The 23,224-nt window shown below is 47.0% G+C and overlaps 1 protein-coding gene and 1 non-coding gene across 2 annotated transcripts in view; one reads left to right on the forward strand and one right to left on the reverse strand.

Moving 5' to 3' along the window:
* Positions 1-23,224, reverse strand: part of PCP4 (Purkinje cell protein 4) — a 61,309-nt gene that overhangs the window by 17,118 nt on the left and 20,967 nt on the right. The window contains exon 2 of the mRNA XM_020284741.2: positions 12,670-12,721. Coding sequence (XP_020140330.1) covers positions 12,670-12,721 — 52 coding nt within the window. The remainder of the gene's footprint in view (positions 1-12,669; positions 12,722-23,224) is intronic.
* LOC142875449 (small Cajal body-specific RNA 4) lies at positions 22,676-22,798 on the forward strand. The gene has a single exon (XR_012922802.1).

Consider the following 23,224-nt stretch of genomic DNA (forward strand, 5'->3'; position numbering starts at 1 on the left):
AAAACAAAATCAAAAGTCGAACGTCCTATACTGTCCCAGGAAAGAGACAGCCACAGAATGACAGAGATGAGAAAAGAGCTGAAAGACAGTATCGCCCCACAATAAAGGCTCTGGGACCCGAAGAGAGGAAACAATTAATTCTCTGCAGGTGAACCAGGAGCAGATGAGCAAAGAGCAGAACAGCAGAGACAGAAGAACTCCAGGATTCACCCGAGCGCCTCCCCTGAGTGAGCAAACCAGGAATCAGACGTGGCTTACCGGCCAGGCCTGCTGGCCGAGCAGGCTTAAAGCATTCCAGTCAGGGAACAGCTAAAGAGAAAGAAAGAATCTAACAGAGATCAGCTAAAATGCCCACGTGCTGGTGGTTAGAAGGCAGCACACTGTCAGCTAATCCATGGAAAAACCCAGCAAAAACTGGAGTCCAAACATCTCTCTACTTGTTCCAAACTTTCTATGAAACAAATAAATTACTGAGCTCAGAGCTAGCGGGGGGTGGGGGGACGGGACACTCAACGCATATTTCCCAACCAGCAAATGCATTATCATCTGCAACGAGCATCTTCATGGGCTGTTTCTGATGGCCTAGACAGCCCATTTTCAAAGCACACTATAAAACTCCCCCCGCCCCGCTTCTTTTTAATGGACTGGTGGGAAATTGAATTTTGGTGAGTGCACATCAGTTCAAACTGCCAAAAGGTTTATGTTTGCATGGAAACATAGACACTGCAAATCTAAGTGAGGTTGGAGGCAGGAAGAATCATCACCTAACTGTGATTAGCACCATTATCGAGGACTGTGCTATGGGAAATGAGTTTGCCCTCTCACAAAGATCAGCTCTGTTGCACTGGGATTCTGTAAGCTGGTTGCAAACGGAGAATCTGAAGTGGGAATTGCTTGGCTCACATTGTGCCTAGCCACTAAAGCATCACTCTGACATCCCAGGAGACTTTGCTTTCTAAATGAATGCCAGAGAGCATGGTCCAATTTTCAATTATCTTCAGGGTCTGGGATGGTAGAATGGTAGAGAGAGAAGAATTGTGCTTTAGAAACATTGAAGAAACCACTTGCCAAGTGCAAAAGCTGCAGCAAGCTTCCATTTCATGTCATCATAGACTACTCATAGACTACTGGAAGGAGTGTCTTCATAGACAGGGTGATGGAGGACTTATCACCTTCCCATCCCCCTCCTCCCCTGGCCGTCCATCTGGATCTATCTGATCAATACATATTTCAGCTGATCATTGGTCTACACATTTCTAGACCTCAGGAGGAAAAAGGAAGTGGCATTTGGAAGTCTATGACCAGAACCCAAAGGAAATCAAGTGGTTGAAAAGAAGAAATACCTACTATTTAGCTGTTCATAAGAGAGGGTAACTTTCAAGGGAAATATAAGTTTTTGAAAGGTTGCATTAAGTTGAATCTAGTTATATGCAAATAATTAGCCTTCTTGATTAGGATGAGAATGAGGGAAAGGAAATGACAGAACAGCAGACTGTGAAGAGAGGGCAGTGCTCAGCCAGAGTGGCTAATCTGTTCAGGGGGGAAGCAATAGTGAAAGGCCAGAACAGCAAGCCACAATTCCTGTAAAAAACAGTAATACTAATAATAATGATAATAATAATAATAAATATTCCTTCTAACTAATGCTGGAAAAAGTGAAGTCTATAAGATACTACATTTTAAATTCAGTGATCCTATCATATTGGTTATTATTCTTCCTTCTCGAACTTTCAGAATACAGTTCACATTGAAAGAGCCCTGACCCTCATTTCTTCCCCATGGTGCAGGAAAGAACAATTCCCCTTGTTGTGTAGGGAAGCAGAGGGATAATATTAAAAGAAGGAGATGTGTTTTATTTAAATGAGGAGGTGGTCATTCCCCCTATTTTTAAGCAGCTGATCTTGCAGTCACAAATTTGAAGTTCAATTTAAGATCCTGAAGCTAAAGAATCCAAGAAGGACCCGAACACAAGCAAATAGGCCCCTTAGTGCCTCTCTATGGGGCTGGAGGCAGATTTAGCCTCTCCTATCCACACCCTGGCTGGGAATACCCCGTGCCACCTGCCCCATCAGATCACGCCTAAAGCCCCAGGCAGGGGCAGCAGCTATTCCAGCCTCCCAGGGAGCACTTAGAGCAGCTGGTGGTCCCTATTTCTCCCCACCTTTCTTGGGGGCCAGAGCAGCTGGAGGAGTCATCTAGAGACTCACTCAGTAGGAGCAGATTCTGGGGTTCCCGGTGGAGCCCTGGGAAGGCAGCCTTTCTGGAAGCCTGTGGTACGTGGGTGTGTGCCTCCCTGCCCCAGCCACTGAGGTGCCTAACCACACCCCACCTCTGTTTGGTTCCTGGTGACCTCAAACCACAGGAGGCTGGAAGCTGCTCTCCATCCCCCTCTTGCTCTTACAAACCTGACTTTCTGCAGGGAACTGCACCTGCTCTGCCCCCTTCCCCCTTCCAGGTGGCCTGGGATCCGGCAGGGTTTTATTCAGACTGGACGGAGGTGTGCACGGCTCTGTGTCTGCCCTCACCCCTCTTTCCAGCTGCCTTCTTATTATCTTCCTTCCTCTTTGGCCACCTCCTTTTGCTCCCTTAATGACACCTGAGGAGGAATGAGGGGCTTGAACTGTGGGGAGCACACATTAACCTTCACAGGGACAGCCTCATCACTCCAGGAGTGTCAAGCATGCCGTCTTTAAAAAAGAGATCTGACAGCTTTCCTTCCTTTAGAAATATTAAGTCACCCAATGAGACTACACAGTTAAAATAAAAGGCTGCTATCAATGGACCACTTTTTGTCCTTTTTCTTTTTGCTGAAGCCAATCCAGACTGTATACACAAAAATCATCCCTGCTTTGTTTTCACAAAGCTACAATCATGTATAGTATTATAGGCTACTTTTTTTTTTTTTTAATTATCAGGGACTAAGAGAGTGACAGGGTGACCTGGCCCGTAGGCTCAGTGAGGGACGTGCACTGGCAAGGTCTGAAAACAGGGTCCTTGATCCAACACAACTTTTCATCTCTCCCCTCTGCAGCTTTACTCTCCGCTCTTTTCCACGCTGCTCTGTGGTTTGGGTTGGATTCCCCCAGTGGGTAGCCCTAGAGGTGATCTGAAGGCAGTAAGAGAGAGGTCTGGGTATTTTATTTCCTTGCCTCTCTCTCTGCCAGGGTTTCCAGATAAAATGTGGAATGTCTAATAAAATCCAAATTTTATGTTAAAAGAAAAAAAAATGTAGTATAAGTATATCCCAAACATTTCATGGGATATACTCACACTAAAATTTTTTTAATTTGTTTATCTGAAGTTGAAATTTAAGGGGACATCTTGCATTTTTATTTGCTAAACCTAGTAATCCTATAAGTCTCTGAGAAGTTGCCACAGCTCAGCTGTGCCCCTCAACAGAAGGCCACTGCCCAGCAGGCAGCCCTCTCTGGGGTTCTGGTTCCTCCCCGCCAGGCCCTGCCGTCCTCAGTTGCAGATGCAAACTACCCCTCATGAGTTTCCCGGCGCCCTGCATGCACCTTTGCAAATAGTCCTTTCATAGTAAACACTCTCCAAATTACCCAGTTGGCATGTGCCCTCTATTCTATCCCAGGACCATGACTGACATGTGTGTCATGGTGGACTTCCTGCCCCATGCTCCCAGCACTGCTCTCTCCAAACAGTACATCACCCGCTCTGATTACAGCGCCTAGCACATAGTAGGTGCCTAGTGAATATTTCTTGAATGAATGAAAGAGAGAAAAGAAGTCAGAGTCTATGCTGTGTTGCAATATCCCTTTTTTGGTTTTCGCAAGTGCTTTAAGAGATCATATTCTAACCAGCAAAGAGTAGGAAACAGTCCAGGAGGTACGTGCGGGAGGGATGGAGTGAGAGGAGAACAGATGGGTTAGCAAGGATGAGAAATTTAGTTACGTTCCAGTTAACTATTGCTGTGGAACGAATTATCCCAAAATTTAACAGCAAGAAGCACAAGAACTCTCCTCCAGTTCTGTGGGTCGACGGACTCAGCTGGGCACTTCTTGCTCGGAGACCCCCTGCAGTTGCCGTCAGGTGGTCCTGGGGCCGGAGGCATCTGAAAGATCCTTCCCCCACACGTCTGGCACCCGCGCTGGGCCAGCTGGCACAGTCTGTGGCTGGGTGGGCATCTGTCCATGTGGCTACTCCACGTGGCTAGCTTGAGCTTTCTGGCGGCATGATGGGTCCGCAGTCGGACTCCTTACATGACAACTGGCTTCTGCCACGATGAACCTTCCAGAGAGGGGAAGTGGAAGCTGCCAGTTTCTTAAGGCCAGGTGCAGAAACTAACATGCATGCCTTCTGCCACGTTCTGATGGTCTGACAGGTTGCAGGGCCTGCACAGATGCAAGAGGAGGGAGCTTAGAACTCCCCTTCCACACGTCAAAGGATCTGTAGCTGCCTTTAATCCACTACAAGGTATGATCCAAAAAAAAGAGATCACTTAAAATTATAATCAATGTATAAAGTGAACAAGGAATTTTGGCCAAGCCTATGAAAAAGTACAGAAAAATAAAAGGAGGTGGGGAAGATTTATGGCCCTCATTTGGGAAATTAATTAAATTCAAATTAATATTTAACACCAAAAAGTTACCAATGATCTATCTGTTTAAACCAGGGCAGTAGTTTAGAAGTGCTGGAAAGAAAATGTATTGTGGAATGAACAATGCATACTTTATTTTTTTTGTAACAAAAAAAAAAAAATAAAGTTTGCATGTGGCACCCTTCACGGGCTGGCCTCCCACCGGCCAGGCAACCGGAGCCTGCACCTGCCCACGAGATGCAAAGCCACGGTGACGCCGGCCAGTCTGCTAGGCGAGGGTCTAGCACAGGACCAAAAACAATCCACTATCACATTTTGAAGTAACTCTTAAAAAGATGATTCAGAGCCAAATCTATTCTCAGCTTGCCTAAAGTTAATGGAAATTGGTCTTTCCCTGAAAACAAGGAGAGTCTCATTTTGGAGAGAATAAAGTACCGTACTTAGAGCTAACTAGCACCCATTTCTTGATTGAATGAATAGTCCATAGAACAGAGCCAAATCTTCACAATTAATTAGTATTGATCGGAAACTCCAACTCATTACTGATTAAGAATGCTGGCAGAGACCAATCAATCGGTGAAATGGAATTTACATAAACTCAAAACAGTCCCTAGGCGCTAGCCGCAAAGGAATGTCCTGGACTAGCTGGCAGAGAGCTGTCTTGTGCAACCCCTGAAGACTTCTGCCCTGGGGTGTGCAGTAAGCTCTGCAGTTGCTCTAAGGGTGTCCTGGAGACACGCAGGGCAGGGAGCTCCCTCTCCCAGGTGTGATGCGGATGGGAGAACAGATCGAGACTAAGCCGGAGCTCTCCTTGCTGAAGGCAATTCAGCCCACTGTATCTACTGAGAACATTCCTTCCCAAGGAGGAATATTAGCATTTCTACATGCTTCGTAATCCCAGATGAACTGCATTAATATGAAACCTACAAATGTAAACCATCTTATCATTTAGTCCAAGCTGAAATTCAGGTTGGTTCTTGCCTCCGAAAAACTTCCTGCTGTGCAAATTAATTCTATAAATAAGATTATAAGTGTTTCACCTACTTAAGAGAGCAAAATGCTTTCAAGCATGTGAAAAAATATTATTTCCATACAAATAATTGATAAGCAGAAGCTGAAACATTCCTATCTCTTAATTGGAGCAGGAAGGCCAGAATGAGCAACGTTTTCCTGGTTGTTAAGCTGCTTCATGGGCTTAAAAACATCTTAAAGGGCAATTCCTTTAGCATAATTTATAACTTTAGGTTTTCACTAAGGTACATTGGCCTTCTCCATATGGTGTGGAATAAAATCCTATTTCAGCTGGTCTAAAGTCATCCAATGTTTAATCTCAAAAAAAAGGAAAGAAGGAAGGAAGGGAGGGAGGAAGGAAGGAAGGAAGGAAGGAAGGAAGGAAGGAAGGAAGGAAGGAAGGAAGGGAGGGAGGGAGGGAGGGAGGGAGGGAGGGAGGGAGGGAGGGAGGGAGGGAGGAAGGAAGGAAGGAAGGAAGGAAGGAAGGAAGGAAGGAAGGAAGGAAGGAAGGAAAGGAGGGAGGGAAGGAGGGAGGGAGGGAAGGAGGGAAGGAAGGAAGGAAGGAAAGAAGGAAGGAAGGAAGGAAGGAAAGGAGGGAGGGAAGGAGGGAGGGAGGGAAGGAAGGAAGGAAGGAAGGAAGGAAGGAAGGGAAAGAGAAGCAGGATGAAGGAAGAGGAAGAAGGAGAAGGGAGGTAAAACATGGCTAAGCCTGTAAATGAATGCATCATTTTAACTTTTTAATTCTGAAAATTAACGTGGCTGTCGCTCTCATTAGTCTGAGATCACATGCATTTGACAGGGCCTAGTTAACTAAACTGCTGAGATAATGGTGCTGCTGAGACTACAGTTTCTGGCGTGGCCAAGGTGCACACTTGTTAACCTCATTCGGTTTCATGGGCCCAGACCACACCCCACCAAAGTTGCCAGTTAACAAACTAGACCCTGGTCAAGAGGGAGAAAAAGTGAACGGAGACAACCTGGTGTGTTTAGATAGCAGGCCAGGTGACCAAACTATCATTCTCTTCTACGTGACTTTGGGAAGATGCCCTAACTTCATGAGGAACCCTGCCTGAGACAGTCTCCTGCCACACCTGGCAAAGCTGGAGCAAAACCAGAGGGCAGCTAGCGTGGGAGAGCATTTTTAAACTATGCAAACCTACATAGAGACAAAGAATTATAACTAGGGGTGGGTACGAATCTCAGCTTCTGTGGACAGTGCTTCAAGCATGTTTATGCCAGACAGTGATCAGAAGCGTTGTGTTCATCCAAGGTGGTACAGTAACCTACCGTTATTGTAACGCTCAACCTGAAGGGCAAAGCAAGCAAAGTCACTCTTACAGCTGAGATTGATGGCACCGAATTCCCTGTCAGCACTAATCCCTAAAATAACCTTCACACGGAATCGACTCTCTTGTCGAACAACATCACCCATTGACCAGGGTCGTTTGGAGACCCTGACGGTTTAAAGGCCTGGCTTAATAAGCAATCCCAGTTTCATTCCTTCCCCATCTGGATCAATATCAGAAGCAACTGTGCGTATCCAGCCCTTCCTTCTGGAATATAGATTCTTTGGGGCGGTTGGAGCCAAAAGCACAAAGGACTCTGTCTCTCCTGAGCTTCAGCTGCTCTTGTTTTGATTTTTTTCCCCCTCTGGTTACTTCAAATATGGAAAAAAAAGAAGAGAAAGGGCCAAGAGATCCAGATGGAGAGCAGAGCCGTTTGATTTTCACCTTGAAAGCCTCGTGCGTCTCTGCTATTCACAGCAGCACTCACAGCCCACCAGCACGGTGGGTTCTGGGCTTTGTGCAGCCCGTGATTTTATTGCACTGGCAGGAAACAGATTTAGAGCTCTCTGGCCTGGGAAATGTTGCACGCGTTAGAGGCTGATGGCTTTAGGGAGGTGCTTTTTCCATAGCCAGGCGCCTTCTGATACATGTCACAGCTCGCTACTCTACGCTGTCTTTGTCCCTTTTCAAAGAGGCTTATCTTAGCCCGGTAAGTTTCCATCTGAACTCTTGAGATGGATGCCAAATTGGCGTCTCTGACGCTTGGTATAGATGCAAGAGTCTCACATCCACCTGGATCCCGCACACCTGGACACACCGGCTCACGGGAACAGCGAAAACTTGAACCACAGGCTGCTTGGTTTTCCCTCCAGCCATCCTCAAAGACCCATCTGATCGCATCCCACGGAGCTGCACCACTGCAGGGAGCAGGTGCAGACCACGGTCCCTCTGTAGCCTTTCTAGAAATTGCGTTTCTTCCTCTCGCCTTCCATCCCAGTCCTCCTGTGCCCAGGAACAAGATCAGCCAAGCAGGGCCTCCTGCCAAAACTGACTTTCCCTCCTGGGCGCGACAGTGAGTGCTCAGTCACCCTCCCGCCAAGGACAGGTGACAGGTGAAGTGTCTCCTAGGCAAAATCTGCCTGTCAGTGCGTAGGTCTTGAAAGATCATCGCATACAACGAGAACACCAAAAACTAAAAATAAAAATTTCATGTCTACTGGGTTATACGGAGCTCACATGGGGTGGGGTAGGGAATGGTGACAGTGCTTTGGGAATAAGTATTTGAATTTTATTTTTTTATTTGAAATGTCACATTCAGTATAATGGCAGCGTACATATCTATCTGAAAACACAGGTCCTTCTCAGTCAATCTCTCTACCTATTTGATAGCAGAAAAATAAGAAAATTACTTTGTGTGTGTGTGTACATGTAAGTATTTCCTCAAAATCAAAAAGGTGAGATAAACTTCTATAGTTTGGGGTTTTATATAAAACTAGGAGAGGAGAGTACGCAGTACAATGTTTTATCTTATTCACTGTTAGCAATCATATAATCATATGAAATCGAGCTAAATCCTAAGTACTCTCAGAATATCCCCACACCTTCTAGAAACTTCTCAAGCCACAACCTCTCTCCAAAGAAGGGGCACACTTGTCCAAGCTTCCAGCCAGAGCTTGGGCCAGGCTACTCGCGGCCCAAGAAACCAACACGACTGCAGAGAGGGTCACAGGTAGCTCAGAATAATATTTTCCTTTGGAGCACTTAGCTACAACCCATATTTGATGGGAGTCTTTTCTTAAAATCAGGTGTGTTGCATATGCCTTCCGCCCCCAAAGACAGAGCCTTTTGGAAACAAATGTATCCCAGCTCACTAAGTCAGGAGAAAATCCGTCCCAGTTTTAGAAATTCAATTTCGTCTGGGTAAGCCTCCAAGCTCTGAAAGTAAGCTCTATCAGGAGCTGTATTATTCATAAATCTCCCCTCACGTTGGAAGTCTCCCAGCTACCACTCTCCCTCCTCCCAGTATTTTTCTACTTTCGTGAGTCAACAAAGAAATTTAACTCTTGCAGTCTCTCTGAATATCCCACATCAAGATACGGATCAAGACATACAGCAACATGGTCGTTTCGCAAAAACATCTTTTGGTTGTGTCCAACCTGGTAATTTGTGGTGAATAATCTAGATTCAGATGGTCGGGTCTGTATTTATAAGCATGATTGAATTTAATTAAGCCAGGTAAACCAGATGACGAGATTTGTAACTAGAGCTATAAACTATTGTTTCGCTCAAGTAGAAAGCTGTATCAAGAAACAAATGAAATCCTTGGCCTAGCTAATCAGGTAACAAAGGACGTTGTTCATGTAGGGAACGAAAGTCTCTGAACCATCCAGATGCTGATAAATTTATTTTTTTAATTTAAAAAAAATTTAACGTTAATATTTTTGGAAAATGTATCTTCTTACGGCAGATGCTACCACAAAGTCTATAGCCAGGGACATCTGGTTCGCTGGCTTGTGTGTACAGAGGTTGGCGTCTTGGGGGAATGAGGACTTCAGGGACATTCTGGATGGTACAGGGTGCATATATATCGTATTTTACATCAATAAACACCGTGACAGCCACAACAACAGAAATAAATCTTGGGATTGCAAGAAACCCAATTCCTAGCCAATGGCAATCCCAAGATAATATTTAATGTAACAAAATTTCAGAAGAGCCCAACAATTTTAAGTACCTTCAATGTGAAGTTTCAACATACCTGACTTGGGTCTTTTGTGATCCAAATAACTTCAAGGCACTCCCACTGTCCTTATTGCTTTTATGCTGAAAGGAGACTTCGACTAAATTTGTGATATTTGGAATGAGAACACTCTGCTTCATGGGGACAATTAATGAGATGTGGGAACACTCATTTTATGATTAAGTGACTACCATCCAAATCTCATAGCAGTTTGATGGTTTATACTTCATATTTCTATTCTCGGGGGTCCTGGCTCCTTCAACACGTGTAGACAGCTTCATTTGATATTAACAGGAAATATACATTACCATAATAGATCTCCCTAGATGCCTGGCATGACAGAGTAAAATAATTTGAATTTCAGTGAAATATAATATTAGGGTGAGAGAGAAATTCCAACATGATCTCCACATGTCAGGAATTTAAGAATAAAAAAATTAATCGACCTGGATTCTTTAGGAAAATGTCTTTTTGTCTACTTCTAGAAGTTTTTACCCTAATCTTCCTTGGGCTGTTCTGGCTTTCATCTTTGCTCATTTTTACAGGCAAAAGCACAAACCTAATATTATAATAATAAAGAGTTATGTACAAATACATAGAAGCAGCTCTACCTGAAATTAAAATATAGCATGTTAATAATTTAGATTTATACAGTGCCATAATTCTATAACTATCAAATAATCTCTACTTCCTCTTTTCTACTCAGAAATAAATATCTTTTAATACCTAGAATTATATAATGAAATGGCTTATTCATAGCATCTTGAATTTTTCCATACAGTTACTTTTTATATCCCCATAAAAGACTGTTTCCACCAGTGTGGACCAGTTTTCAGCTGAAAGAACTTCTGTGCCTTTGAAGGTCAGAAAAGTAGCATCCTCTGTAACGGCCGGTAATTCCTTTCGGTGCAAATCACTGAGCACACAGGCAGGCTTTGAAGGACCCACAGGATGCCAGGATAGGGCTGAGGTGCAGAGGCATCAAGCTCATGAGACCTAGACCTGGTTCTGGCACCAGCTTGCCTGATCTTTGGGCTGCAGGCTCCCCGGGCATGACACGGTACCTGCGCTATGGCAGTAGTTCTCAAAGCGCGGACCAAGGACCCTAGGGGGGCCCACCTCCTTTGAGGGAGCCCTAAAGATCAGAAATGTTTTTGATCTTATAAAGGACATCATCATCATCATCATCATTATAAAAGATATAGTTTGATCTTAAAAGGTACCATTTGCTTTCTTTAGCCCCATTCTCTCACGAGCGCACAGTGGAATTTTCCGTAGGCTACGCGGCAACAGACTGGGTGGGGCAGCAGATAAGAAAACCCACCCGGCATCTGTGAAGCCAGGCATCCCAGAGATCCGCAAAAATGCAAGTTACCCCTCTTTGCTAAATAGTTTTCTGTTTTGGAAAATGTCATTACTTTTCATAAAAAAATAAATAAATAAATTGTCACTTATGTTAACATGCAGTAGATGTATTTCTTTATTCTTAATGAGAGGATAAGTAAGCCTTTCTTAGACCTCTACACTTTCATTTCCAATACGGGAACCCTCAGGAGACAGAACCAACATAAACGAAGTTCTCTGGGGTCTTCGGGAATTTTTGAGAGTGGAAAGGAGTTGTGCGGGCGAAGAGCTGGAGAACCGCCGCAGTACGGGATCTCTGAGAAGGATTTCGACTGTACAACTCCATGATTCTAATGGTGTGAGGTTCCGCGGAAACGCGCTGTGAATGTACACACCAGGAAGATGGGTGGTGGCCCCCAGCGCCCTGCACGGGGACACTGCCCCGTGCACGCAGTCACCCGCCTGGTTCAGGCAGCTATAACTTTGCTCCTCCCCTTTAAGACCCACCCTTTGCTCCCTCTTCTGCTCTCTGACCCCACTGCACACCCACCCCAACTCACACACAGGGCCGGGAAAAGCTCCATCCGGCCCCTGAAACACCTTGTTCCCTCCCCCCGCCCCCAGCTCCGATCGGGACATCGTAGGGCACCAACCTCTCTTCTCACTGATACAAGGACCCCTCTACCCTAGGGCTCACTGCACTGATCCTGCCCTAAAGTATGGCCCCGAATGGGCAGGAGACGCAGAGGAACATCCTTGCACTCGAGCCTTGCTCAGGCCCCAGCTCAGACTCACTACAGAGGTGCCCCAGTGGCTTTCAGGCCCCTAAGGAATGGTGACAGGTGGGATTTGAGGTTGGCATGACCCACAGTTTGATTGGCAGGCACCAGCACACATTCCATTCCATTGGAAGCAAGAGCAGTTTTGCACAAGAGAAGAGTTCGATCTGAGTTAACACAAACTTAGAACACCCGCAGTCTGACCTCACCAGAGCTGTCCTGTAGCCGTCAGTGCATACAGCTAGCGACTGTTTGTTGCTACGCTTTGTCCTCCATGGCAACTGCTAACACGAGGGACCTGGGGTTTAAACCGGCTCTGTTTCCTTCAGCATCTGTGTTCTTCCCATGCGAGGCCACATCTCGGCCCCAACACCAATCCTGTATCCAGACCCATAAAAACAGGACGGTCGACCCTACGATTTAGGGCCAGAGAGGCAGGAGGCGATGCCCCGTCACAGCCAGCAGTTATGTGTGCTGGGGCATTGCCGCCGCGACACCCGCTGACCCGGCACCCCACTGGGGCCAGCGCTGCCTTGTGCGTGCTCCGGAAGGCTGAGGCGAATTTTTCAACACCCTTTCGGGAGTCGAGCACTTCACAGTTTTCAAAGCACTTATCTCATTTGATCTCATTTTATCCTCACAACAACTTGGATGATTCTCGCCAACCCTAATGAAGGAAGCAGAGAACTATATTTGCATTGTAATTAGCATGTTGCCCAAAATGGGAGTCCCTCCTCTGGGAGGGAAACTGCTCTTATCGCTGCGTTTAGCTAGCTCGGGTTTCTTTGTGAAACCAGCCCCGGGTGCTCCCTGAGAATTGCTGAACTCCGCTGCAAACCGAAGCACGGACGTACACAGTAAGCAGATCGGGACGGAAGACAGGACCCAGCCCTGTCACGTGCCCAGGGCTCAGAGGGGAAAAACGTGGCGGGACTAGTCACGTCCTCTTACCGTTTTCGCCAGACGTCTTGTCTTTTCCATTGGTTGCCCCGGCACCTTGTCGCTAAAGACATAAAAAAAAAGAGAGAAAGAAATTGTTACCAGGTATATCCGGGATTATTGTTGTCCCTTTCATTGTTGTAAATATCTCTTGCATTGTACTGAGTTGCATGCTACTTTAGCTCAGATGGTTAAAGCATCATGCTCATGAGACCAGGAAGGACCAACCAAGGCAAGCAGCTACTGCAGTCCCATAGATCACCTTCCTGGTCCACATCACTGCTGTGCAAGCACAGTTCACTCAGTAGCAAAGGAAACCAGGACGAGGACTGCTGTTGATCAAGTATAACCTCACCGAAAATGTGGGGGAAACAGACAAGAGTTTATGTCAACTACAAGATCAGAATTTAAACTTTTGTCCATGATGTCTATTACACTGCTGTGTTTTCATCCTAGTCACTATGTCCGATGTCTTCATTTTAAATTTTTTTTTTGAGACAGAGTTTCACTCTGTCACCCTAGCTATAGTGCCGTGGCATCATCACAACTCACCGCAACCTCAAACTCCCGGGCTCAAGCCATTCTCCTGCCTCAGCTTCCTGGGTAGCTGGGACTATAGGCATGTGCCACCCACCATGCCCGGATAATTTTTCTATTTTCAGTAGAGACGGGGTCTCACTCTAGCTCCGGCTGATCTCCAATTCCTGAGCTCAAGCGATCCTCCCGCCTCAGCCTCCCCAGAGTGCAAGGGTTACAGGCGTGAGCCACTGCGCCCGGCCTTAAATAAATTTTAATCAACTACAAGACTCTTATGTTGATAGAGTTTCTCCTACTGTCAAAATATTTTTTCTGCCATTGTTTATGCCTACCCTGTGAATTTTTATTTTAGCAGCTTGATAGAAGTATGAAGAATTCTATTGGTAGGCTTGGATCTTCGGGTGAGATTCTCTGGGTGTGAGGTCTGGGTGCTGTGTGAAATTCATCACACACAAAGCATGTTTCCTCAGAGCTTATCATGATGTTCAAACTATTCTAGCCCACGGAGAGAGACGCATTCTGTCAACCCAACTTTTTGGTCATTGTCAGAAAATGCACCTGTAAAGTCTCTAACTTTTAGGTGAAGAAAATGAGACAGGTGGGAGCATGATTTGCCTGAGACCTACATCATCTCGGCTAACGCATGGCAGAGGCCAGACTGCAGCCCGCACCTCTTTGCCTTCAGGAATCACTATGGAGATGTAGCCGTCTGGGTGGGAACCCTGGAAATGGAGGCAGGGCACCAGGCAAGGAGAAAACCACTGCAGGAGACCCCACTATGGGAGGAAGGTACCCTCAACATTCATGTTGGGGTCCAGGACTAAGAACAATATTATAAAATTATTAATCAGTTCCCTTTGGTGTTCAGTGTTGTCGTGAGAAATTCCCAGATCATTGGTCGCCCCTTGACTAATGGCAGACGGATCATCTGGGAAAAACTTCCTTCCACATTCTGGTTAATGTAAGCAAATAGGGTGCATGATAAAGACTTATGTTAACAAGGTTAACCTGCGCATGCGTATTGCCTTTCGTAGATGATAACCTGAGAGAAGAGAGGTAGAGCCTTTTACCTTGTATCAGCACCCCTCACCCTCCACCCTAGTGAACGTGAAATGACTTAAACCAGATAACGTATTTCTTAAATTTAGTAGATTTGCAAGTAAAAATGCCTCCTTCTTCTTGCCTGTCCCTATTTTGATGGCTTCTCTTTTCAGCACAAAGCTGGTAGCCGGCTGAACCGGACCAGAGTCTGATCCGGTCCCAGAGGCAACAGCTGTCCTGGGTGACTGAACTCCTCCAGCATTTGAACCCTGTATCCTTCCCTGCATAATTCATAGAAGTCTCAGAAAAAAAAGAAAATTCCACGGAATAAAAGGACTATGTTTTAGAGTAGAATGAAGTCAAATTAAATGCAATACAAGTGCAAAATAGGCACGCACGCAGTCCTGCTGTCTTTAAATGCTTTAAACATGGACACCTTTCGAATGTCATGAATATCTCATTTCTTAAAAGATCACTTTCGAGAAACCAGATGAAAACCAAGATGAAATGTGCACGGGGAGAAAAGGAGACGTTCTTCAGGCTTCCTAAGACAGGATTCTTGTGCCGGGTCTTATTTAATGGAAGCACAATGGAGCTGATTGATGTCACAGGGGATGGAGTCTTGGATCAGAAATGATTCTGGTAAAAAAAAAAAAAAAAAAAAAAAAAGAGCTAGTCATCGAAACCAACTCGTTGCAGAATTCTTTGAGACCTTACGAGGTTTTCAAGAGAAGGCCGGGAGCAGAGGGGAATTCCCCAGGAGCTTCCGGGGGTCTGGTCTCTGTGTGTGACTGTTCCATCGCCAGACCCGGCCTGGCCGCTGGGGTTCCGCTGAGCCGATGGTGGAGCGAGTCTGGGCCGGGCCGGTGTGGCGGGATCGTGGCTGACACCACCGAGCCCAGGCTCTAAGGGCTCTCTCGAGCGTCCCTGGCAAAGTAGAGACCCTCAGTACCCTCATCAGCCTGGCTGTCCCAATCGTATCCCAGTCACAGAGAGGACCTTGCTCAAGCGCGCTGTAGGGAGGAGGCAGAGCCAGAATCCAAACCCAAAGAACCCAGCTCTAGCATCTCCCCGCTTAACCACCGAGTCGATGTCCCTCGATCTTGTGTGCAGGGAGTCATGAGGCAGGGAGATTCGGGTTTGAAGGTTAACGTGGCTTCGTCAGCACTGCAGGCTGAGAGTTTGGGGCACACTGGGCTTACAGGAAGAAGCAGAGTCAAACAACAGCCAACGGCTCGATTGTAGAAATGCTACAAGATCTTTTTTTAGTGCCTAAATAACACCGGCACCCAGAGCCAGGCTACACCAATATAAATGGATAGATGGATGGATGGATGGATGGATGGATGGATGGATGGATGGATGGATTGGCTGGCTGGCTGGCTGGATGGATGGATGGATGGATGGATGGATTGGCTGGCTGGCTGGCTGGCTGGCTGGATGGATGGATGGATGGATGGCTGGATGGATAGATTGGATGGATGGATGGATGGATGGATGGATGGATGGATGGATGGATGGATGGATGGATGGATGAAGGGGTGAATGTAGATCATTCTCTAAAAGGCCACTAGGGGAAAGGTTCTTTTCACGAGGAGATAGAGGTTAGCATTCTGGGGCAGAGGCTGCCTTTTCTCTCCATCCCATTTTCATTCAGAGCTGAGAAAATCTGACCTCTTCCCTCCACCCTAAATCAGCGGCAACCGTGAGTTCATCGTCTTGAGCAGATGTAGAAAATATGCTCTCAGAATACCCTAGAAAACCAGGCGCTCGTGTATTTGAGAGTTTAACGAGTATGGCATTGGATACCATGTTGTCAGCAGACACCTGCTCGGGTGTTTTCTGGTGGATCTAGAGAGGGATCAATGGCCGTGGCCGTGAAGAACAGCAGACGTGGATAACACACGGGGTTCCGCCTATCCTCTCTTCTGGGGCGAGGGTGGTAATAAAGGCAAAAAATCGGCATCAGTTTCAGCCACAGCGAAACCGGAGCCATCAGGTCTCCTCCTAATTGCACTCCTGGGAGAATCCCGCCCGAGTCTTGTGGTCTTCCCCTTGTCATGGTGCTTGGCACGGAGGTTCTCATTCAGGTCCTCTCCTGGTCATCTCCACCCCAGCCCCATCCTAACAAATTCCCTTTCATAACATGCTTGGGACCCTCCATATCGCTTTGTCCCCTGCATACCTGGCATCTCCTCCGTGCTCGCCTGGTGTCTAGAAGGACAGCCCCTTCCTCCTTCTGCTGACTGAAATCAGTGTCCCTGGCGCCAGCTCTGTGTCTGTTCCCTCGGACTGACCCTCCCTCAAAGCATGTCAAAGCAATGTCCCTGTGGTCATCCTCAGAGACCTCTTCAAGGGACAGAGGTCATTTTGTGGAACAGTGTATTCCACTCAGACTTGCCTTTCTGATCACAACTAGGAAAACTACTTGGCTCTTTGGAACCCAGACACAGTTTCCTCAAGACGGCCTCTTGCAACACTGTCCTCACTTCCCCGTCAGGATGCACTAAATACCCAACTAAGGATGAAACACAAGGACTCAGAGAGGGAGGTTTCCTTTCCCGGCAATGTTCACTAATGCACATACAGCATTCCAGAATCTCCTAAGACCATAATTAAAAGGAACTCAAATAACGAATGAGTATATGAAAGATCCTCGTGCCTTGAAATGTTTCTTCTGATAACCGAGGCCTTGCCAGGCATCCATAAAAAGGCAGCAGAGGCATTTCAAGGCATAATTTTTGTAGTGATCTTTCCTGACAGTCCCTTTGCACCGAGGTCTGCAGGAAAATAACAAAGAATATGTCTATAGTCCGGCTTCCCAGAAAGCAGAGCCTGAGGCAAGTGCCGTCGTTCTAGAATTTTATTAGAGCGGCTGATGCCAGGAATGAGGGGAGGAAGGAAGCAGGGCAGAGAGCAGACTGTGTCTGAGGACAGACCCCTGGGGCAGCCGCAAATGGTTTATCCACCTGCTCCTGTCTCTCGTAGATCCCAGACGCTCTGCAGAGCACAGGTCCTGCTGCGTCTGGGCTGCATAGGGTCTTGCACCCGGCATCTGCCCGGGGCTGAGGAGGCAGCCCCGGGATGGGGGCGTGGAGGTGGAGTGTTCGCCACGGGCAGGGATGACACGCTGTCCCTCCGCACCTGCCTGAAGTCTGTGCGGCCCAGGCCGAGCTGGCCACTCACGGGGGTCCTCAGAGAGGGTCTGCAGTGACAGGTGAGCGGTGTATGACCCAGCACACAGACATAGCTGGGTGACTTCTTTCCTCAACAACGTTGCAAAGTCACAGAGAGCCCCTTCAGAGCAGACGCCTTCCTAGCTGAGCAGACCACGCTAAGTTCCGGGTAAGCAACTGGCTTTGGATCCACTTCTCTCTGTACTTTTGAGCTTAGGATGGCTGTAAATGTACATTGGGCCATGTCTATGCTACAGCTAGGAGCTGTACACACGGCATTAATACTCCGGTCTTAACTACAGGGCTGGAATCCAGACGTGCTGACATCGTGAACATCACTATTACAAAATCGAGTGTTCTTGCAATAGCCACCACCGGGTCAGGGAAACGAGGCATTTGCCACGGGCACAAACTATAAGGAGGCACCAAGAAACTCGATAATCAAATAATATCTTAAATCAGAAGCCCTGCAAGAGGTCGTGATGAACAAATATTAATATTAAAATATTAAATAAAAACAGGATTGAAATGACCGATATGTCCTTGTGCCTCAGGCTCCAGCGTGGTTCAACCCAACACTAGTCACCGTGTCTCCCTAAAGTCAGGAAACAACTGGAGCAATCCAGCAATCCCCAGGACTGGAGAACTGTTCTAATGCAGTCACCGAAACCCTTTCACTGCCTTACGGCCGTGACTGTATGTCAAGAACTCGCACCGACGTGGCGTGGGTGTTTATGACGTGATTTCTAGGACACTGCAGCGGAGGGGCCCATCTTTCCCACTTTGCTGTCCACACTCACAAAATCAGTACGCTACTTACACGCCATGGAAGAGGCCAAATTACCGAAACCTGTCTCGTCATTCATCCTAACCCAGAGCACGAGACAGATCGTGCCTGTTTGGAAAATCCAGTCTACAAAGTATGTATTGTATCTTGAAGATGAAATATAATTTCCACATTAGAAGACATTTATTTTTTATTCCAGAGGTAGAAGAGTATGAAATGAGAAGTGATCCATAGCTGGTTAAATTTGGGATCCAAGTTGCAGTCCAAGAATCTTTCCTGAATCTACACCTATGGCATTCCAGTGGGTAAATTTGTCTTCAGTCTAAGAGCTTGACTTGGTATTTCATTTGGTGAGATACGGCTTGACTAGAGGGTCCCCACTTGCAAAGCCTCCTTGGGGTTAGGGGACAAGTAGCCTCCGGAATCAGCAGGACCCAGGCCACCCCCAGATTCCTCAGGGCCCCCTCATTCCACTCCTCCTTTCTCATCTCCCCAGTAGACCTGCCCATTTGGTCACCAAAGATTGGAAAGAGCGTAATACAAGAATTTGACTTCAGGCCAGGCACTGTGGCTCACGCCTGTAATCCTAGCACTCTGGGAGGCCGAGGTGGGCAGATTGCTCGAGGTCAGGAGTTCGAAACCAGACTGAGCAAGAGCAAGATTCTGTCTCTACTATAAATAGAAAGAAATTAATTGGCCAACTAATATATATAGAAAAAGTTAGCCGGGCATGTTGGTGCATGCCTGTAGTCCCAGCTACTTGGGAGGCTGAGGCAGGAGGATCGCTTGAGCCCAGGAGTTTGAGGTTGCTGTGAGCTAGGCTGGTGCCACGGCACTGTAGCCAGGGCTACAGAGAAAGACTCTTGTCTCCGAAAAAAAAAAAAAAAAATTTGGCTTCAGCTACACTAAAGAAAAGAAGACAGTGTCCTCAGGCAGCCAGGTCTGCAGGAAACAAGGGACACAGGGACCTGCAGACCCTCTAGCTCATAGCAAACACTCCTCCTCAGCCCCTCGGGACCAGCAGTGAGACTGGCTCCTCCAGGCCTGGTGCCAGCCTCTCCTGCTGCCGCTCAGGGACAGTGCCCCAGGGACAGGACTGTGGTGTCTCCCAGGCCAGGAAATAAAAGATCATTTTTCAGAGCAGATTATCAAAACGAGGCACATTCACCAGCGTGCAAAGCCGTCAGCAGTGAAGGTCGTGGCCACGGTGTCAGATGCCCGGACACAGCCAGGGGAGGGGACTCACCCCTGCACCGTTTCCTTTGTCTTTGCTGAGCCAAGCCCTGGGCGGGGCCGGAGGGTCCCCAGGAGAAGGGCACACTATCCCCCCGTGGTGGGCTCACGGGGCGGGAGGGGAGCAGGCAGGGAATAAAGCGACCGACCGGACCAACATGGTGGGTGGGGAGGAGCGACCCAAGAATGACCGAGGTGGGGGGCACAGGCGAGGGGCCCCATCTCATGCTGCGGGCAGGTGTGGAGGGAGGCTGTGAGCCCCCAGCTGCCCCCAGCTGTGGGGTGCAGGGGACATCCCTGACTGGAGTCTCAGCCCCTCCCTGCGAGAGAGACACCATCGTCCGTGACCCCCACTGGCCGCATCTAAGCGACCTCTCCCCAACCCTTCCACCAATAATCGTGTTTTCCACAAGAGTCATCACTCAGTGATGTCGAGTGGACGCCTTCTCTGGACGAAGGAAGAGAAGGGAAAGAATCTGTTCCAAAGCATCCTTTAGCATTTTGCCATGTGTTCCCAACACCCGGCCTCTGTTGGCCCCTATCTACCAAGTGGTTGCAGAGATTTCGCACAAGACCGTAGGAAAACTCCCATCCCGTCCCCACGGTGGCTCGGAAGCCCTTGTTAGCACACAGCACTTAATGCCATCTACCCCCCAGCGACGCATTTTCTCTGAAGTTATTTTTCTCCGTGGTGCTGTCTTCCCTTCCTGCGGTAGTGTCCTGGTATCTTCATTGCTGGTGGTTTCGGGGTTTCTAGCTCCCCTGAGACGGCGGCATCTCGACAAGCAGTTCCTCGGATGGGTCATAACTAGGGAAAATAGCACAAATCTGCATATCTTTGGCACAGATCGCACTTGGGGGCCCCGAAGTTTCGGATATTGCATATTCTTCCTGGAATCCACGCCCGGCGCAGGAGGGACATCAAATGCAGAACCGTCCCCAATCACCCCAGTACGTTTCCCGTGTGCTTTCTTTTGATCGCCGTGTTCATAAAGAAACAAAAAGATATGTTTCTCCATTTCATGTTTTAATGACAAAGGATCACGAGTCTCTTGGACGATCAGTCTGTAAACGAACAGGGAAGCTGAGCGGCAGTGACTCTGGGTGAGACAGAGGAGCTGCAGGCTCCTGGGCCACCACAGTCATTAGACAAATGGCTTCTCTGGAACATCAAGGGTGCGTCATTAAAGGCACTTTCCAAACCAAAGCTGCTGAGTTTGTCTGAAGAGCAGAAGAGACTTTCATGCCAACACATTGTGATAAGGACAGAATAGATTTGATTTCTTGCCACTGATATTTTTAAATCATCTATAATTCTCCTACTAACATTCCAAAAATTGAGCATTAATTTAACCCCTAAAAGTGTAGAAATTAATGTCAAAAGAAAACTTTAGCTGGAAGGGTTTTTTTTTAAGTTGGTTTAAAAATAAAGTGATGGGATCTTCCCATGCATTAACCTTTCCAGTGCTTCCCCTGCACTCTTGCTCTCACCTGTGAAAGGCCCGCAGGCTGAAATTCTGCCTCAAACACCATATTCTATTCCTGGCATTTTTATCCTGACCTTTACGGTGAGAGAATTAATTAGCATCACTGCAGTTCAGGCAAACTGTTTAGGAAGGGACTATCATTTTCAGGTATTCGTGACTTCCCTTATCAAAATCCATCTTCTTCTTTATTCCACAGTCATATTTTTTAAATTAGTATTTTCTACCCTGTAAAACCTTCTTCGTGCCAATTTTCATTTTAAAGAGCACCGTTTTTTGTTTGCAAAAGTAGAATACGGTCATTGTGAAATTTTTGGAAAACAAATGCACAAGGAAGAAAGCAATAAACCAACTGTAGTTCAACTGATCACAGTCAATCCTCGTTGATACCTTAGGATATTTCCTATGTGGACATAACATAAACATAGTCTCCGTTTTATAAAAATGGCCATATGCCACACACATAATATCGTAACAGGTGTATATTGCAACCTAAAGGATAATTGCTCTTTAATAACCTCCGTGTGAAAGGTTCCAACTTCACAGATTTGATGATGTGGAATGTCGACCCCACACTGCTGAGTTCATTTGGAGCTTTTCAAATCCTCCGTATATCGTCCAGGCCAATAAAGTCACTTTGCTTTGTTTACTTAACTCAGCTCAATAAAGAATCACAGCGAGGTGTGTGTTGCTGTCAATTGTCTTTGAAAATGAAGGATGCAGAAAGTCCCAACGGTCCTTGAAGTGGGGCCAAGGCCACTACAACTCTTGCAGTGTCATGGACTGGATTGGGACCTCCTTCAAAAGGTTCATATGATGTCCTAACTCTCAGTACCTCGGAATGTCATCTTACCCAGAGACGGGGTCTTTGCAGAAGGGATCAAATTAAGAAGAGTTCATTAGGGTGGCCCTAATCCAGTACAGCAGGCATCCTTATAAACAGGGACGATTTGGACACAGACATGCACAGAGGGAAGGGGCTGTGAAGAGACAGGGTGCAGATGGCCTGGACCAGACCTTCCCACACAGCTCATAGAAGGAGCCAACCCTGCACACACCTTAATTTAATTTTATTTTTTCCTTTTAAGAGACAGGGTCTCATTATGTTGCTCAGGCTGATCTCAAATTCCTGGCCTCAAGCTATCCTCCCACCTGGGCCTCCCAGGCCTGAGATTACAGGTGTGAGCCATTGTGCCCAGCCAGACACCTGGATTTGCAACTTCTGGTCTCCAGAACCACAAGAGAACACATTTCTGAGGCTTAAGCCTCCCAGCTTGTGACACTTTGTGACAGCAGCCCTAGGACACTAAGTGATAGGTACAGACAGCTATGTGCAAAGGGCAGGCTTCTCCATGTGCACTGATAAAAGCACACTCAGGAAAGAAAGCCTGCATGCACACGCTTGCTCTGGGGCCCCCGAGGCCTGCCCTGGCACCCCGGCCCAAAGGACAGGGAGGCACCCCAGCCTCGGGGCCCTCTGTGGGGGGGTGTGATCCTACCAGCATGGGCTGCATTCTCCCTGAGCCCCCAGCCGCCTGGAGGCAGCGCACTGCCCCTGGGCTGGAAACAAGGCAAGTGTCCTGCTTAAACCACGTGCCTGGAATGCTTCCTCCAGCCCAGAGCCAGAGGTTTCCCCAGCTGCCTGGTATGATGTCACGCTCTCTCAGCCCCTCTGTGAGGACAACACCTAAAGCCGCGGGCAGAGCAGCGTGGGGGCAGGCGGGAGCATGTGCTGCTGTCTGTTCTGCCACTTTAAGAAAGATGAGGACAGAAACCCAGGTGAAAAGCAAGACTTTGCTGATACATTCCTCCTAGAAAAAAGGGTTGGAGAGAGCAGCCCTCACTGGAGAATGTCACAGGGCTGACTGTGCTACCCGACACATTCTACTCCAGTTTTACTTATATCAGTTAGAAGGAAATGGTTATGCTTACTCAATATTGGATCTTGGGTTGTTGCTTCTTAAATATCTTTTGCTGAGCGGAATAAGCCATTTATTTTGTAGGTAGGTACATGGAAGATGAAATTCTTACTTAAATTCCTTGATAGGATTTATTTTTATGGTAGATATTATATATAGGGGGTCTTTATCCTGGAAGTGATTAAAAGTATCTTGGAGATTAAAGTATTCTATGTAATAATTTTCTACAAGGTTAGGATTTAATTATATAGTCTCTGTTTAATCTGAGATGTTAACAAAAAATAAAAAAATGAAAAAAAAAAAAAAAAAAAAGAAACCCAGCTAAAGATTCGGGCTGAGGCTGCCTTGCAGAAGCAAACTTGCTCCTACTGGGGAAATGCCCCCTGCTAT

This window comes from Microcebus murinus, chromosome 1 (genome assembly GCF_040939455.1).
Source record: "Microcebus murinus isolate Inina chromosome 1, M.murinus_Inina_mat1.0, whole genome shotgun sequence".
NCBI classification, from domain to species: domain Eukaryota; kingdom Metazoa; phylum Chordata; class Mammalia; order Primates; family Cheirogaleidae; genus Microcebus; species Microcebus murinus.